A 17,022-nucleotide genomic window follows, 5' to 3' on the forward strand; every position below is an offset into this window, starting at 1 on the left:
AGTGAGCTGGAAGACAAGAAGCTTGACAGAAATATACTAGAAGAAAAACCAGAGATGAGACATAAAGAAAACAAAACAAACCAAACCCATTAGAATCATGTGGGATGACATAAAAAAGACCAACATATGTATGACTGTAATTCCAGAACATGGTAGTGACAAGGAAGTCATTGACACAACTGTGGAAGAAGTACTAGAAGAAAAGTTCCCAGGTATTTTGAAGAATGGGGAAATCCACATTCAAGAAGCACAGCAAACACCAAATAGACAAGACCCAAAAAGAAAACCATCAAGACATATCATAGTCAAATTCTCCAAAAAGAATACTAAAAGCAGCATGAGAAAAATTAGAGTCACCTATAAAGGAAAAGCAATTAGATTAAGTTCTAATTTTTCAGCAGAAACCATGCTAGCAATGGCATATACAGAAAGCTGAAAGAAAACAATTGCCAGCCTAGGATCCTGTACCCAGAAAAACTCTCCATCAAATATGAAGGAGAAATCATACCCTTTGCAGAAAAGAAATTCAGCCAGAAATGCAAGATCTGGAGAGGATAAAACTGATGAATGGGACTTTCTAAAGATTAAATCTCTGTGCTCACCCATAGGTTTTTCCAACAGGGTGAAAAGAAAAACCAACTGGGAACAAACATTTGGCAATACCATCTTAGGAGTCTCATAACAAAAGTGTACAGAATACTATGTAGGGCCTCTAGAAGAAAAAGGCTGATAACCCAATTATAAAATAGGCAAAAGACATGGAAAAACTTTTCACACAGGAAAACATTTAGATGGCCAACAGACACATGAAGAAATGCTCAAAATCACTGGCAGTAAGAGAGGAGCAAATCAAAGCAACAATAAGATACCATCTCACCCCAGCAGCAGTTGCAAAGTTTATCAGGACAGCAAGCAATCAATGTTGGAAAGGATGTGGAGAGGTGGGAACTCTAATAACCTGTTGGTAAGACTAAAATGGTACAACCATTCTGGAAGGCATTTTGGCATTTCCTCAAAAAACTGAACACAGAAGCTCCTTATGACCCAGTTATTCTACTAGAGATAAACCCAAGGAAATCTGAACTGAGGCACAAATGGAGTTTGTACTCTGATGTTCATAGTAGCATTGCTCACCATCACAGGAACATGGAGACTGCCCAAATGTCCAATCACAACTGAATGGATTGAGAAATTGTGGTATATTCACACAATGAAATACTATGTGGCACTCAAGTGCAATGATTTTGAAAACAACTACAAAACTTGGGAGAGAGTGGAGAACATTATCCTGAGTGAACTAATTCAGTCTCTTAAAGGAAAATACTGTATAATACCATTTTTTTAATTAGAAGGATAATAAATAAAACATGTATGGTAACCCAAGGGTAGAAAGGGTGGGAATAGTGGGGTAAGGGTGAATAAGGGCAAAACTACAGGGTTGCACAGTTGAGTGGGAGGAGGGAGAGGGTGAAAGAAATGGAAAAGATCCAGCAGGGACCTGAAAAGACAATGTAATTATGACCAAGGTCCAATGGTGATTAATTTTATAAAACATAATGCATGAGAATGATTATATAAAATAAAATGTGAATGAAGAATTGGAGAAACACAATGTGTATGAACTTTGTAAGCAAACCAATATAAAATAAAATTTTAAAAATAAACCAAACCATAATACAACTATGTACAGCCATGATAAAAAAAATAGTGGGAAACTACTTTCTACATTGAAAAAGACCTACTTGAATATCCTAACTAACAAATAGCATCAACCAAAATAAATCACAGTAGATAAAAATGTTTACTAATCTTTCTTGTAATGAACCAGTGCATTCCTCAAATGGAATGAATCTTTGGGACCTGAATTATGAGGAACATTTTTTGCCTCATGTCCTAAACCTGTGTTAAAAGCAGAAAGTTATCCTTTTCCATTGTAACCTGTTCTATCAAGTATTGTTCTAGCTATCCATACATAACTAAGTTTAATTTAAATGAAATAAATGTTAAAAATTCAGTTGTTCATCAAACCAGTTACACTAAAACTGTTAAATACACATAGTGGCTGCTGTACTATAACTGTAGTTGAATTTCTCACCAACACAGAATAGTCCTACTAAACAGCGTTGTACTAAATTTTTAAAAAGATATAGAGAAGAAAGTAGGTCAGAAAAGATCTGTACATAATCTCAAATTAACAGAAAATATATCTTAATTACCTGAGGTACACTAAGAAAACTCTTAATTTCTAAGTACTGATGAAGTAAACTGTTGTCTTCTATTCTTAATAATCCATTCTCCAACAGTTCCTACAGATTGAAATACATATAGACATAAATAATGAAGCAACAATTATGCTTATTGACATGACTATCAATTTAAATTGTAATTATTACAAATAGATCTTACCAATCCTTTAGGGAAAACAGATTCTTCTTTTCTGAAAGAAAATATTAAAATTTATCAACATGATTTACAAACTGCCGTAAGCCAATTCTTCATTTTAGGAGAGAGAGAGAGAGTGTGTGTGTGTGTGTGTGTGTGTGTGTGTGAGAGAATGTGTGTGTGTGAGTGTGTGTGTATTATTAGGAGAAATTCTATTGACATACATTAAGAAGAAATTCTAATAAAGAACTTAGTAAAAAGAAAATCTTAATCCACTTTCTCTTTTGAATGGCCAGTAATGCAATACTGACCAAGATCCGCCCACTTGGGGGCATCTTGGCATCAAATTAATACTTCTTCAACAGCATGTAGTAAGAAATCAATTACAATTCAGACAATTTTTCTGTGAAATATCTTCAGCTTTTTCACTATAAAAAATTCAGTATGCTTCATGTATAGCATTATTTACCCTCCTTAGGGTTTATAGTCATTGTAAATTAAATACAAGATTTACAGTAAATATATTATTTCAACCTCCAACCTCTTATTTTAATCAAAGAGTAAGTTTTTCCTTTATGGCTCAACATGTAACAAGTTTAAAAATCTCAAGAACATAAAACTTAGATTCAAGAACAAATATATATGGATATGGTCCTCCTATTGTATAAATAATAGAAGCCAAGTAAAGAGAATATCAAATCATTAAGACATACATAATAGACAGTTAAAAACTACTTGTGCCAGGAGACCCTTGGAAAGTCATGCCTTGTGGGCGGAGGCTTTGCCATGTTACAAATCTTCCTTCACCTGGGAAGAGATGGGATTGATTAACTATCACTAGTGTTCCTACAAGATGCTACTGAAAGGTGCTGACTGATCTTAACCCATAATATAAATATGCCTTAACAAAGAAATAAAGCACATAGTTTTGCAAATTTGTATCTTGAAGATTATGCACACCTGTTAATCTGTGTTTGGAAAGAGAAAAGTCTTGCCTTTTATTACACTAAATGAAAAACTTGTAAGTGAATAGCATCACTTCAATTAATCTGAATTGTAAAGGATGGGGACTAGATACTTATTTCTTTTTGACAATTAATAGATTGTGTCCATTTAACATAGATCACTTTTCTTATGGACCATTCCTCCTCAGATTTACCAACTTTCTTGCAATATGGAATTAAACTTCATAAACATGACAAGAACTAAAGGTTGAAAATAAAAGACTCTGTGAAAAATCTTATTCATTTATCTATAATAACCAGGTAACTAATTAGGTCTGGCAAAGAAAAGGGAGTCTCTTCTGATCTTGACAAGGACTATTTCAACACAACTGTTGAACTGTGGTGCTATTTCAATGATCTTACCTTTGTAAGAAGACTTCAATATATCCCATATTAAACTGCAAAAGATACAATGGGCTAAAATAGAAAAAGATAAATAATAACACATATGTCATTCTGGTTATAGAGCCTAACACTTAAAGAATATAGGTTCTGAGGATAGAACTATTCAACCTATGCCACTAATTATATCTTTTGGATATTATCTTGTCTCAGCATGTTATGTTCATCTCTAAAATGAGATTATGCTCTATTTCAAAGGTTAAAAATCCCAGAATACTTGATCGTGCTAATGTGAAACCTGTATTTGGACCAAGAGGCACTCGTCAGAAGAGAGCAAGGAAACACTGCATGGTTCAAAATTGGGAAGGGTGTAGGCCAGGGATGTGTCCTGTCTCTATCCCTTTTCAACCTGTATGCAGAACAGATTATCCAGGAGGCTGGGCTCTATGAGGAGAAATGTGGGGTCAGGATTGGTGGAAGATCTATCAACTATCTGTGATATGCAAATGACACAACCGTGCTTGCTGAAACTGAGGAGGACCTGAAGCGCTTGCTGCAGAGGGTCAAGGACTGCAGTCTTCAATATGGACTGAGGCTCAATGTCAAGAAAACAAAGATTCTCACCACTGAGCCAATTGGCAGCATCAGGATGGATGGTGAAGAGATTTAGATTGTTCACAGCTTTAGTTTGCTTGGCTCCACAGTCAACACTCTTGGCAGGAAATTAAAGGGCATATTGCAATGGGAAAGTCTGCTGTTAGGGACCTTTCCAAAGTACTGAAGAGCAGTGGTGTCTCTCTGGAGACTAAGGTGTGTCTGATTCAGGCTGTGGTCTTTGCAATCACTTGTTATGTGTATCTGTGAGTTGGACTATGACTAGGGAGGATAGAAGGAGAAATGATGCCTTTTAACTGTGGTGCTGGACAAGAGTATTGACGTTACCATGGACTGCTAGGAAAACAAACAGATTCATCCTGGAGAGGGTTAAACCGGGCGGCACCTTGGAGGCAAGGATTCTGAGGCTTTGTCTAACATACTTTGGACAAGTTGTAAGGAGGGACTGGTCCTTGGAGAGGGACATCCTGCTTGGGAGGGTGGAGGGACAGTGCAGAAGGGGAAGGCCCTCTATGAGGTGGACTGATTCAGTGACTGGGGTAATCGGGATGGATGTATCAGAGACAGTGCAACTGGCACAGGACAGAGCCGAGTTTAGGGCTGTTGTACGCAGGATCGCTATGAGTCACAAGTGACTCGACGGCACATAACAACAACCACACAACATGCTAAATGCATGTAAAGTTACAAACATAATGTCTTAATACATTATGAACATGCCAATGGTAGCCATTATTAAAGTATTTACATAAAAACTTATCTCCAAGTATATGAATACATAAATATAAAAACTGTCATAGAGAAATATATCCGTGGCTTATATAATCCTTATCATGACTGACCTTAAAGTAAGAAAGTGTCACCTTATAAAATCAAACAACAAACATACAAATACAGATTTACATAAATTTTATAAACTTGATAATAAGTTGAAGATTCAACCTAGCTGGGTGGTAACAAAAAGTTTTCTTCAATATAACTTACCAAAACCTCTGGAAAACAGGCAAAGCAGTAATTAGAGGTCAATTTATAACAATAAGCAAACATATCAAAAAGGAAGAAAATAAATGATAATTGATTCTTTAACATCTCCAAAAAGCTGGGGGGCGGGGGGGAGCAAGAAAACCCATCAACCTTAAATGAAATGATAAAAATTTACACAGAATAAATGAAATAAAAAGGAAAAAAACCCCAATTGAAATCATCAAGACCACAAGTTGGTTCTTTGAAAAACAATAAAATTGACAAATAGTTGCAGAACTAACAGAAGGGAAAAAAAAAATGCAAATAACCAAATAACAGATGAAAAGGGCACAACAGAACCAACTGAAATAAAAAGGTTAACAATGGGATATTATGAAAAACAATACTCAAACAAATATGAAAACCTAGAAGAAGCAAATACTTAGAAACTCACAAGTTACCCAAATTGACACAGAATGAAGTACAACACCTGAACGGACCCATTACAAAAGAAGAAACTGAACCCCAAAAAAACCCTGGGCCAGATGATTTTACTAGTAAATTTTATCAAACTTTCACAGAAGAACTGTCACCAATTCTATATAAAGTATTTCAGAAAATAGGAAAAGATGGAATTCTTCCAGGATCATGAAGCAAACATATTTTTTATACCAAAGTCAAATAAAGACACCACCAAAAATAGAAAACTGTGGACAGTATCTCTCATGAACATAGATGCAAAAATCCTCAATAAAATCCTGGCCAATAGAATCTAACTGTACATAATAAAAAGAATTCACCATGACCAAATGGGATAGTCCAACATAAGAAAACCAATGTAAATCATTACATTAAAAAAAGAAAAATCACCACATGATCCTATCAATTGATGCATAAAAGGTCTCTGACAAAATCCTTTCCTGATTAAAACACCCAACAAAATAGGATTAGAGGGGAATTTCCTCAACACAGTGTAAAGAATATATAAAAAACCAAGAGCTAACATAATTCTCAATGGAGAGAGATTAAAGGCATTCTCTTTGAAAACAGGAACTAGGCAAGGATGCCCATTATCACCTCTCCTATTCAATATTGTATTGGAAGTCTTAGTAATAGCATTAAGACAAAAGAAGGAAATAAGAGGTATCCAAATTGGCAAAGAGGAGGTAAAATTATCTCTCTATGTAGACATATGATAGTATACTTAGAAAACCCTAAAGACGCATTGAGAAAACTACTGAACACTGTCAATCAATTCAGCAAAGTGGCAGGATACAAAACCAACATACAAAAATCAATGGCATTTCTCTACAGTGACATAGAGAATACAGAAGAGGAGCCAAGAAAAATAATACCCAGCGCAGTAGCTAGTCACATCATTAAATACTTGGGAACAAATCTAACTAGAAACACAAAAGACCTATACAAAGAGAATTACAGAACATTACAAGAAACAAGAAGAGACCTGGAGAAATGGAAGAATATACCATGCTCATGGAATAGGAAGAATCAGTATCATAAAAATGACAATTCTACCAAAGGCAATCTACAAATTCAATGCAATCCCAATGCAGATACCAATTCCATTCTTCAACAAGATGAAAAAACTATTTCCAATTTTATTTGGAATGGAAAAAAAAGAAACAAGGTAGGCAGCATCCCAATCCATGATTTCAAATCCTGTTACACAGCTGTGGTGGTTAAGACAGCATAGTACTGGTACAGTGAAAGACACATAGATGAATGAAATAAATTGAGAACCCAGAAATCAGCTGATCTATATCATCAACCAAGTGGAAAAAATGATAGCCTTTTTAACAAATGGTGTTGGCAAATTTGGAAAATCATCTGTAGAATACTCAAGTGAGACATTCACCTCACACCATACACAAAAATCAACTCAAGGTGGATCATGGACCTAGGAGTTAAACCAAAGACTATAAACTTCATCAGAGAAAAGCTTGGAAGAACTCTAGAAGCCCTAATCGACAGAATGAACCGTCCCCCCAAGCACAATGAAAAGCCTACAGTCAGGAGAGTACAAAATAGATTAATGAGACCTTCATTTCCTTATGATGAATCAAATCCTTATGTACATCAAAAAACTAGAACAGGTAAAAAGGAAATCCACAAACTGGGAAAAAATACTTGGCGATGACATGTCTGATAAGGGACTCATATCTAAATTTTATAGAATACTCCAGCACATCAACATGCAAAAGGTAAAATGAGCACAGAAATGCCCAGTCACAAAAGGAGCACAAGATAATAATGGACATTTCACCAAAGAAGATACTCAGATGGCAGACAAACACATGAAGACATGTTCAAAGTCCCTAGCTATCAGAGACAAATCAAAATAAGTATAAGATATCATCTCCCTTCAGCAACAATAGCAAAGTTCAGAAGAACAGCAAACAACAAATGCTGGCAAGGTTGTGGAGAAACTGAAACCCTTATTCATTGGTGATGGGAATGTAAAATGGTGCAAGCACTATGAAATGCAGTTTGGCACATTCTCAAAAAGTTGCAAATATAAAAACCATTTGACCCAACAATTGCACTACTGGGAATATACCCTAAAGAAACCAGACCACCATCAAAACAGATGTATACACATCCGTGTTTATTGCTGTGTTATTCGCAACAGCAAAGAGATGGAAACAACCCAAATGTCCATCAACAATGGATAGTAACATTCTGGTATATTCACATAAAGGAATACTATGCAACACTGAAAAATAATGAACTTGCTAAACATTAGACAACATGGGTGACCCTGGATGACATAATGCTGAGTGAAATGTCTCCATCTCAAAAGGATAAATACTATGTAACATCACTGTTAAGCAGGACTGACATAGGGAGCTGGGAGGGGAATAGGAAAAAAGTAGATAGACAATGAACACTATTAGAACAGATGAGGGAGAGAACTGCTTAAAAGGAATAAACAGACATTATAAACAACAATTAGACAATGGTCCAGAACAAGAGGTATATTGGAAAGAGGACTGGGGGAGGAAATTGTGCAACCATGAATGAATATATTTTTTAAAAAAGGGTGAACTGGGAGAGGTAGAGGGAAGAAAATGTGTAACAGTGAATGAATGGAAAATCTAATTTTTCTGTAAACTTTGATCAAAATCACAATTAAAGCAAAACCAAAACAGCTTTCTTCAGAAAACAACATTTAAGGATAAAGACTATCCTAAGCATGTACAAAGGATTCATAACACACTGGAAAAAGAAACCGAATGGCCTTCTATTACTGGAGCAAAACTGCACAACAGGGGGTACACGAATTAGGAGAACCTATTTAGTTCCCCTAATTCATCCACCATGTATACTTTATACTATGTGTAAGTATGTTACCTCACAAGTCATGTTAAGATATTTCAGCCAGCAGTCTAGAAATCAAAAAATGTACTGTATTGGGCAAATCAGCTGTCAAAGATTTCTTTAAAACGTTAAAGAGCAAGGACAGCATTTAAAAGAGTAAGGTGGGCCTGATACACACCATGGCATTTTCAATTGTTTCTTATGCACATTAAAGTTGAACAATGAATAAGGAAGGCTAAAGATGAAATAGATACCTTTGAATTACAATACTGACAGAGTATTGACTCTGCCTGCCAAAAGAACAAAAACGTCTGTCTTGAAGTATAACCAACCAGGTTGCTCCTTAGAGGCAAGGATGGTGAAACTTTGGGCATGTACGTTGTCAGGAAAGACCAGTGCTTAAAAGGATATGCTGGGAAAAGCAGAGGGTCAATAAAAGAGAGGAAGATCTTCAATGAAAAAGATTGACACAGTAACTGTAACAATGGGCTCGAGCTCAGCAAAGATTGTGATTATGGTGCAGAACAGGACAAAGTTGTAATTTGTTGACAAGACTATGAGTCACAGCTTGTTGGCACCTGACAACACCATGAATACTTAATCATTTCCCTTCCTTATAGTCCTGGGTTGTCCCAATAACTTCAAAACCAAGCCTGGTTTAACATTTGATCACTATCCCCACATTCCATCATGCCTATTTTAACACGAACTCCTTTTTTTAATTTGGCAGATCCAAATAGCTTGTATTAGAATGTTAGTAGCTAGTAAAAGTAGCCTTTTAGAACCAGTAAAATTTAGAACCAGTACATTTAGAACCAGTAAAAGTAGCCTTTATTTTCTTTTAAACTTCTTAGAATGTTTATAAACACAGACACATCAGATAAATAAATGTGATACTATTCCTTTTATAAGACATGCATAGACCTAAGATTAATATTTACCTCATGACCATTGGAAGCTGATCAATAGTGATGCCCTGTACAAATACGAGGTATGCAAGAGAAGCCATGGAGTCTGCTAATTGTTTGTCTTCTTCTTCCTCAAATTCGAGATATTTCCAAATCCTCTTTTTCTTTCCATGATTAATAATCATTCTGGAGAAAGGTTCTCCAATGGCTAATAAAAAACCCTGTGGAAAGAGTGAAAAAGGAAACTGCGGCAGACAGTCCCTAGGGTAGTAGCCCCCATCTCATCCTGTCACACTATAGAGTTCCCTCTGCCTGTGGGTGGGACCTGGAATCTAGCTTCTAACCAACAGAATTTCACAAAAGTGATTGGTCACTTCTCTGATTAAATTACATGAAAAAGTGAAGTGATTTTTACAGATATAACTGAAGTCCTAAATTAGCTGGTTTTGATTATATAGAAGGGAGATTATCTTAGATAAGCCAGACTTAATCAGTAGACTGTTGCTAAAGAGGGCCCAGGCCCTCTTGGAGAGAGATTCTCCCTGCCGGCTTTAAAGAAAAGCTGCCACATATGGCAGGGCCTATTGAAGCTATCTGGCAAAGCACTGCAGGCAGCTTCAAAATGCTGGCAGCAAACCCTGGTCAACATTCAGCAAGAAAACAGGGACCGCAGTCCTACAGTCACAAGAAGATGAATTCTGCTAACAAACTAAGCTCAGAAGTAGTTCTTTTGCCAGTTAAGCGTCTGATGACATGACAGCCCCAGTCAACACCTAATTATGACCTTAAAGAGAGAAACTAGGTAAGCTGTGCCTAGAATCTGACCCATGAAACTAAGATCACAGAAATGAATTGTTTTAAGCAGTTAAGTCTGTAGGAATTAGTTATGTAGCAAGAGAAAACTAATATAAGCTATTAAAGGTAATAAAACTTACCTTCTACATAAGCACTGATGCATTGGACAGTTTCTAAATCACCTTGGTCTTTCAGAGTTATGGTGAAAGGCACAGGCATACAAGTTTTAAATACAGTCAAATGACCTGACTGCTAGAGGGCTCTAGCAGTTAGAACTCTGTGATAGAAACAGGAGCTTAGTGGCCTGGTCCACAGGGAGTTGCACTGCTAACCCAAAGGTGGCATTTCTCTGGTAGGGAGAATCTACCAGCAGTTCCAAGGGACAAAGGGATAATCTCCTCCTGTCTGGTTTACAGCCTCCAAAATCCCACTAGAGGGACTGCTATGAGATAGTCTGAACTGGACAGCAAACAGTGAAGGATAGAAACATCTAAATGATTATAGAGAACTCTGGTGACTTAGTGGTAAGGAGTTGTGCTGCAACCCAAAGGCAAGCAGTTTCAGTCCACCAGCTGCTCTATGAGAAATAAAGATGAGCAATAAATCTTCTTCCATGATACTTACAGCCTCTGGAAAACCTACTGGAGGATCAGCTATGAGTTAGTTTTGTCTCAATGGCACACAACAACAAAGATCAGTTTGCATTTAACTTTTTAGAAGGTATGTCAGAGATACTTGAGCGAGACATGAAAGCATAGGACCATTCGGGTGAAGCACGATGTCCTCTCCACAGATAACTTCTCCTAGCATCATGCTTGGGAAAGTGGTGAGGTGGTGAAAGAGAGGAAGACTCTCAACTAGGTGGGATGACATGGTGACTGTGGCAATGGGCTAGAATGTGTCAGAGATTGTAAGGATGGCACAGGAGAGGACAGTGTTCAGACTGGTTATTCACAGTGTTGCTATGAGTCCTATTTGACTCAACAGCACCTAACAACAACTCAAGTGAAGAATACTCTAGAAGCAGTGCTCCCCTAACCACTGCCAAGACACAGAGTGGGCTTGAAGAATGCTGGTCTCTAGCAGTAAGACAGTGACAGCAGAGGCTGATGAAACAAAGCTGTTATCTCAAGTTGTAGGGGCTCTCATGTCTTAAGAGAAACAAGAAGACAATACCGCAGGGTTAAAGCTTTGTCTCTTTTCAAGGAGTGAAAAAAAGTAGAAAAAGAAACTCTGGAACCAGAGCTACTGGTGGCTTAACGGTAAGGAATTACACTGCCAACTCAAAGAGATTCTGGAAACACTGACTCTCTGGGTGCCTTTTCTACCACTTCTAACTCTAGTATAGCTAGAAAGCACCTGACGTGCAGAATGCAGCCATGTAGTCTTGACTGTGTGCCAATGGGTAAGTTAACTATTTCTCTCTAAGCCTAAATTTAGGAAATAACATAATTCCTCTGCCAAATATTTACAGAGCAGCTTCACAAAAAGGCATATTCAGTCTTCATTAACTTATTCATTTAAACATCTGAGAGCACTTTAGTGTCAGGTACTGAGCCTGACAATGTGGGGAATTACAAAACCAAATCAAACTGTTCCTGCCTTCAGGGAGTTAAAATCTGCTGATCCCAGATGACTTCCATTAGTCATTTCAGAACACAACAGAGAGCCATGGAAAATCATCCTGTCACAAGAAACTGCTCCTCAGTCACGAGATGTTAACGATATATGAATTTTTAAACTCACACATTCTTCTTATAGCTATAAAAAGTTTATTGCACTCATATTCCAAATGTCCTCTTAATCCTGAAGCCGCCATATACTTACTGTCTCTTTCCAAAGGAACATTTAAAAAAAAAATCATACTCTACCATGTTCTACAGTGTTGCCCTAGAAACGCAAAGTCCAAATCTGTGCCAAATAGGGTCTTCACTTTGTACTTATTCACATTCAATAGCTTAACCCAGATCCAGGCAATACATGCCACTCTGCAATTTCTCAAACTTTATGACAGCTTCCATGGTTTCAGGATTGCTCCTACACTAAAACCTTTGGGACACTCAAGAGTCTGTACCAAAATAACTCAAAGTCAGGAAAGATAAGGCCAGTCAATCTCAACCATGCTAATCTTCTCCAGCACAGAAAAGGCATGACCTCTCACTTCCATCCCCTACCCTGTCCTTCATCTCTATTTCTTAACTATTTTGTGGGTTTTTTTTCACTGCTAGCTCTTTCTACTTGCAAGGCTTCTTCCACTACGATTTTGGGACCTCTAGCCTATATTCCCATTTTCTTTAGAGAATTTTTGCCCTGCCTCATTTCTTTAATTAAACCTACCATATTCACATATCCACCTACCATATTCACATATTCCTCCCATATTCACATATTCATATTTCCGTGACAGCTGTTCATTCTCTCACATCCTATACACTGTCATGCTAGGAAGCAGCAGTGACAGTATATTGTGGCTTGTTGCTGTTGGTATGAATCGTTAAGTTGGAACTGACACTCCCAAGGGTTTTCAAAGGCAGTAAATCACATGGGAGGAGACTGCTGTTCTTTCTCCTGTGGCACATCTGGTGTATTTGAACTGAGTACCTTTTGGCTGGCAGCATAATTCCTTACCACTAGCCACCAGACCTCCCTAGGATGGGCAGGACTTTAGTATTACATTGGCCTTTTCAGCACTCTCAAAAAAATCCACACTTTCCCAAAGGCACGTGGTTTGAATCTACCAGATACTCTTGCTGGAGAGGAAGGGGCAATCTCCTGTGCCAGCCGGATCTGATTTGACGGTACACAAGAGGGGGTGGTACACAGTTTACTTTGAGTCAGGCTCTCATACTGCCCTTGAACTGTCCTAATATTCACTGAAGATAACACTGGCACCAGCTCACTCTCTGCTCCAATTCCTGTTTAGATCCAAGGAGGTGTTGAATGATCATAAAGACTATAAGCCTACTCTGACAGCCTACTGGTTCTTGATTTCTTGGTGACCTTTACTTCTGATCAAATCCAGCACTTAATCTTATCCTGAATCTCTGTTAACATTTAGTACTATTTAATATTAGGTTGTCTGAAATTCCACTATCCTATCTTCTGACTACTTCTTAATTCCTCTCTTCTAACTTTTCAAACTCTTATTTTTAACCTAGTCTGTCCATGCTATTTCAGCCTCCCTTCTTTCCCTACCTAACCAGGGCCACATAGAATCTGAACTACCAACACCTCATATTTCCTACACTTACTGAGTTTGATGGACAATGACAAAGGTTGACAGAAGAATTGATACCTTTGAGTTGTGGTGCTAGAGAAAGAGTTTTGAATATACCATGAACTGCCAAGAAAACAAATAGGTCTCTCTTGGAGAGAGTAAAACTAAATTTCTCCCTGGAGGCTAGGATTTTGAAGCTCTGTCTCATATACTTTGGACACATGGCCAGGAGAGACTGGTCCTTGGAGAAGGACATTGTGCTAGGAAGGGTGGAGAGACAACAGCAGGAGAGGAAGACTCCAGATTGATATAGTGACTGGAGCAATGGGGATTGGTGTGTTGAAATTAGTGAGACTGGCTCAGGACAGGGCAGGGTTCAGATCTGCTGTATGGTTGCTATGAGTCACAGGCGACCTGATGGCACATAACAGCAAGTGAGTTTGATAAAAGAAAAAAGTAAGGAACAGAGTTCCTACACAGTGAAAATGATTAAGTACTTGGATACTACCTGGAGTAATTGGTAGTCCAAACCCCCCAGAGGTGCCTTGGAAGAGAGGCCTGAAGCTTTGCTCCCAAAAGGTCACACACAATCTTGGAAATGCTGTGATTGCAGTTCTGGTGTTGCGACTGAGTCAGTACTGACTAAACTAACAATAGTCACCCAAGTAAAATACCAGCCTTTGAATAAACACTAAAACACACCTTCCCTGTTTATATATTTAGAGAGCTAAATACTGCTGAAGAAAATCACACACAAATACAGACTGAATCACAATTATGGTCTCTTTGGTGAGCTCACCTTAAATGCTGCACTCACAAGGGTTCAGCATTGAGCCCTTTCCTCTTCTCACTCTGCTCTACCTCCTGAAGAAATCTCCCCCACTCTTATTCATAATACCTGCTTTAAGAACTTGTTCTCTCTGGGTATCTGATATACACTAAGAAATTAATGTTAATTTGGTTAGGTGTCATGGTGGTTTTGTTGAGGAGGGAAAAAAGTTCCTTATCAAGTATATATTCACCGATGAACTATTAAGTTGCTATAAAATAATATATTCACTGCTATTGAGTCAATTCTGACTACTAATGGCCCTCCAGCTTCTGAGACTAAATCTTTGAGGAGACTGCCCATCTTACTTTCATAGAGCAGCTGGTGGATTCGAACTGCTGGCCTTTTGGTTAGCAGCGCAACATATACACCATGATACTATATTAGAATTTCTAATAAAATAATATTGTAAAATGGCCACACAAAACCAAGATTGACACAAGATCGGCAAAATTAGGTAACTATTTAAAGTGGGAGCATCTCAATAGTATACTGTTTTCTCTACTTTCCTGAATATTTAATAGACATTTTTTAAAGCACACTCACTTGCTCATAATCAAGTAAGAAAAACCAACAAAACCCTTTCACTCTTGATTTATTCTTACCATTCTTCTAAATCCAATCATCAGATTTATACTAAAATGGTCTAAAAAATTTGCTTAAAAACTCTGAAATCTATCCTCTTCTCATCTTTACCACTTCATTTAACTTAAGCTCTCTCACTTAATTTCCTTGCTTTCAGCCAGTTTCAGTTAAAATTTCTGTCCATATGCAGTATATGAGAATACACAGTATTTTAGATTATAGCAGATTTTTTAGGAAATTAAATTAGCTGTACTTACTACAATTTCAGATGCAAAACACCATAAAGGATCATTTTCCGCTTCTTCCAGCTGTTTGGGGAATTGTGCTGTCAGCAAAGGGCATTTCAAGCTTTTAAAACAACTAAGATACAAGAAATTAGTAACTCTGAATGCAATACTTTTTTAGTATTAAGTTCTGTGATAAAAAGAATAGGCACCAGTGAATTCTGTAATCTAAAATATAGATGAGGAACTACCCACTTTAATACCAAAGGAGAGAGCATGAGAACACCCTACCAGACTCAATCTGTGGGGCTCTCCACCATGTATCTCAGCAGATTCTTGGTGCCTGTCTTAGGACCAGGATGTCAATGCAGCTTTTAATAATTCAAGGAAAAATGAGGGCAGTGTATTGTTTTTTTTCATAAAGTTGTTTTTTTATTATGAAAACAAGACTTTATTCTGTGATTAAGTCCTTATTTTAATTAAATATGTTTACTTTTACTAATTGGGAATAAATGGTAAAAATTTTTTAAATGTTTCTTAACAAAACAGAAAGTTGACAATACTTCACCTAGTCACGAAAATTAAAAGTATAAAACTACTGGGCCATAATAGTTACATACATCATCAATAGTCTTGTCTGTTGTTGTGATGGTGTACACCATTGAGTCAGAACTGACCCATAGCTGACCCTCCAGTGGCTTTTCAGAGGCAGTTAATCTGACAGGAGGAGACTGCCCATCCTTGTATCATGGAGCAGCTGGTAGATTTGAACTGCATTACAGTGTAAATTCTTACCACTAGGCAACCAGAGCTCCCAGTCTTTTCTAGCATGGCCCAATAAAAGATAATGGAGGGGGTCACATATATTTTATAAAGAAGAGTATCTGCTGGGTCTAAATCACCAACCTTTCAGAGAACAGCCTCTCACTTAGCCCACTATGCAACCTGAATTCCTGATGCTTTGAAAGGGGGAGTAAAAACACAGTTCCTCTAGGGAAGACTAAACTTCTACTTCCCCTATTTTCATTATTAATTTATGATGAGGAAACATGATGCACAGTGAATTAAATGCGTGAATCTTGGTTTCATAGTCTTTTTTAAAAAAGCAGTGTCTCATTAAATGGTCCACTATCATGTCATCTGAACTACATATTCTTCTAAAATGTTAAAATTTATATGGCCAACAAGCAACAAAACATAGGATAACTGAATTGGCTATCAATTTAAGTTCAAATATACTTACAATTTCAGTAATTCATCTTTTAATTTTTCATTTTCCAGCGAATTTTCTTTGGCATGAATGATTTCTTCCACAAATGGCTTAGTGAAATCAATTAAAGCCTTGCAACATTGACAAAGACCATAGTCATCGGTCTGTATTTGTTCTTTTGAGTATGGAACAGGTAGAAGAGACAGCTGATTCCAAATGGTTGACAATGCTAATCCAACTGAGTATGCCTTGTTGTTATGAAGTTTCTGAATCACTAAAACAGAGATCGAATTAACTTGAGGTGGTATCATCAAGTATGCTAAGCACAGCACAAAAAGCTAAGAGAGTACAGAACTGTAAAACACATTTCCCCTTACAGCTTAACAACTCTGAAATCTGGATGGCGTATTATACCTTAAATGGTAGGGTTATTTCTGCTTGGTGCATAAGATAATGGTGCATCTTACCACGGTACCACAACATAACAAATACCATGATAAACTGTTTAGATACACTGATGACAACAGGTTATACGCTACAGGAAACAAAACACATTTTTCCATAGTCTAGAGGAGATGTTATAAGCTTAAAGTATAAGAAAATCCTTAT

The 17,022-nt window shown here is 37.2% G+C and overlaps 1 protein-coding gene across 2 annotated transcripts in view; it reads right to left on the reverse strand.

The window, feature by feature from the left end:
* GLMN (glomulin, FKBP associated protein) overlaps positions 1-17,022 on the reverse strand; it is a 44,511-nt gene that overhangs the window by 14,569 nt on the left and 12,920 nt on the right. For both annotated transcript variants that reach the window (XM_006882403.1, XM_006882404.1), the window contains exons 5-10: positions 16,447-16,687; positions 15,237-15,339; positions 9,587-9,774; positions 3,750-3,803; positions 2,407-2,437; positions 2,217-2,306 (exon numbers count right to left, since the gene is read on the reverse strand). In XM_006882403.1, coding sequence (XP_006882465.1) covers positions 2,217-2,306; positions 2,407-2,437; positions 3,750-3,803; positions 9,587-9,774; positions 15,237-15,339; positions 16,447-16,687 — 707 coding nt within the window. The remainder of the gene's footprint in view (positions 1-2,216; positions 2,307-2,406; positions 2,438-3,749; positions 3,804-9,586; positions 9,775-15,236; positions 15,340-16,446; positions 16,688-17,022) is intronic.

Source organism: Elephantulus edwardii, unplaced genomic scaffold, assembly GCF_000299155.1.
Source record: "Elephantulus edwardii isolate Elephantulus edwardi_28Jun2011 unplaced genomic scaffold, EleEdw1.0 scaffold00020, whole genome shotgun sequence".
NCBI lineage: Eukaryota > Metazoa > Chordata > Mammalia > Macroscelidea > Macroscelididae > Elephantulus > Elephantulus edwardii.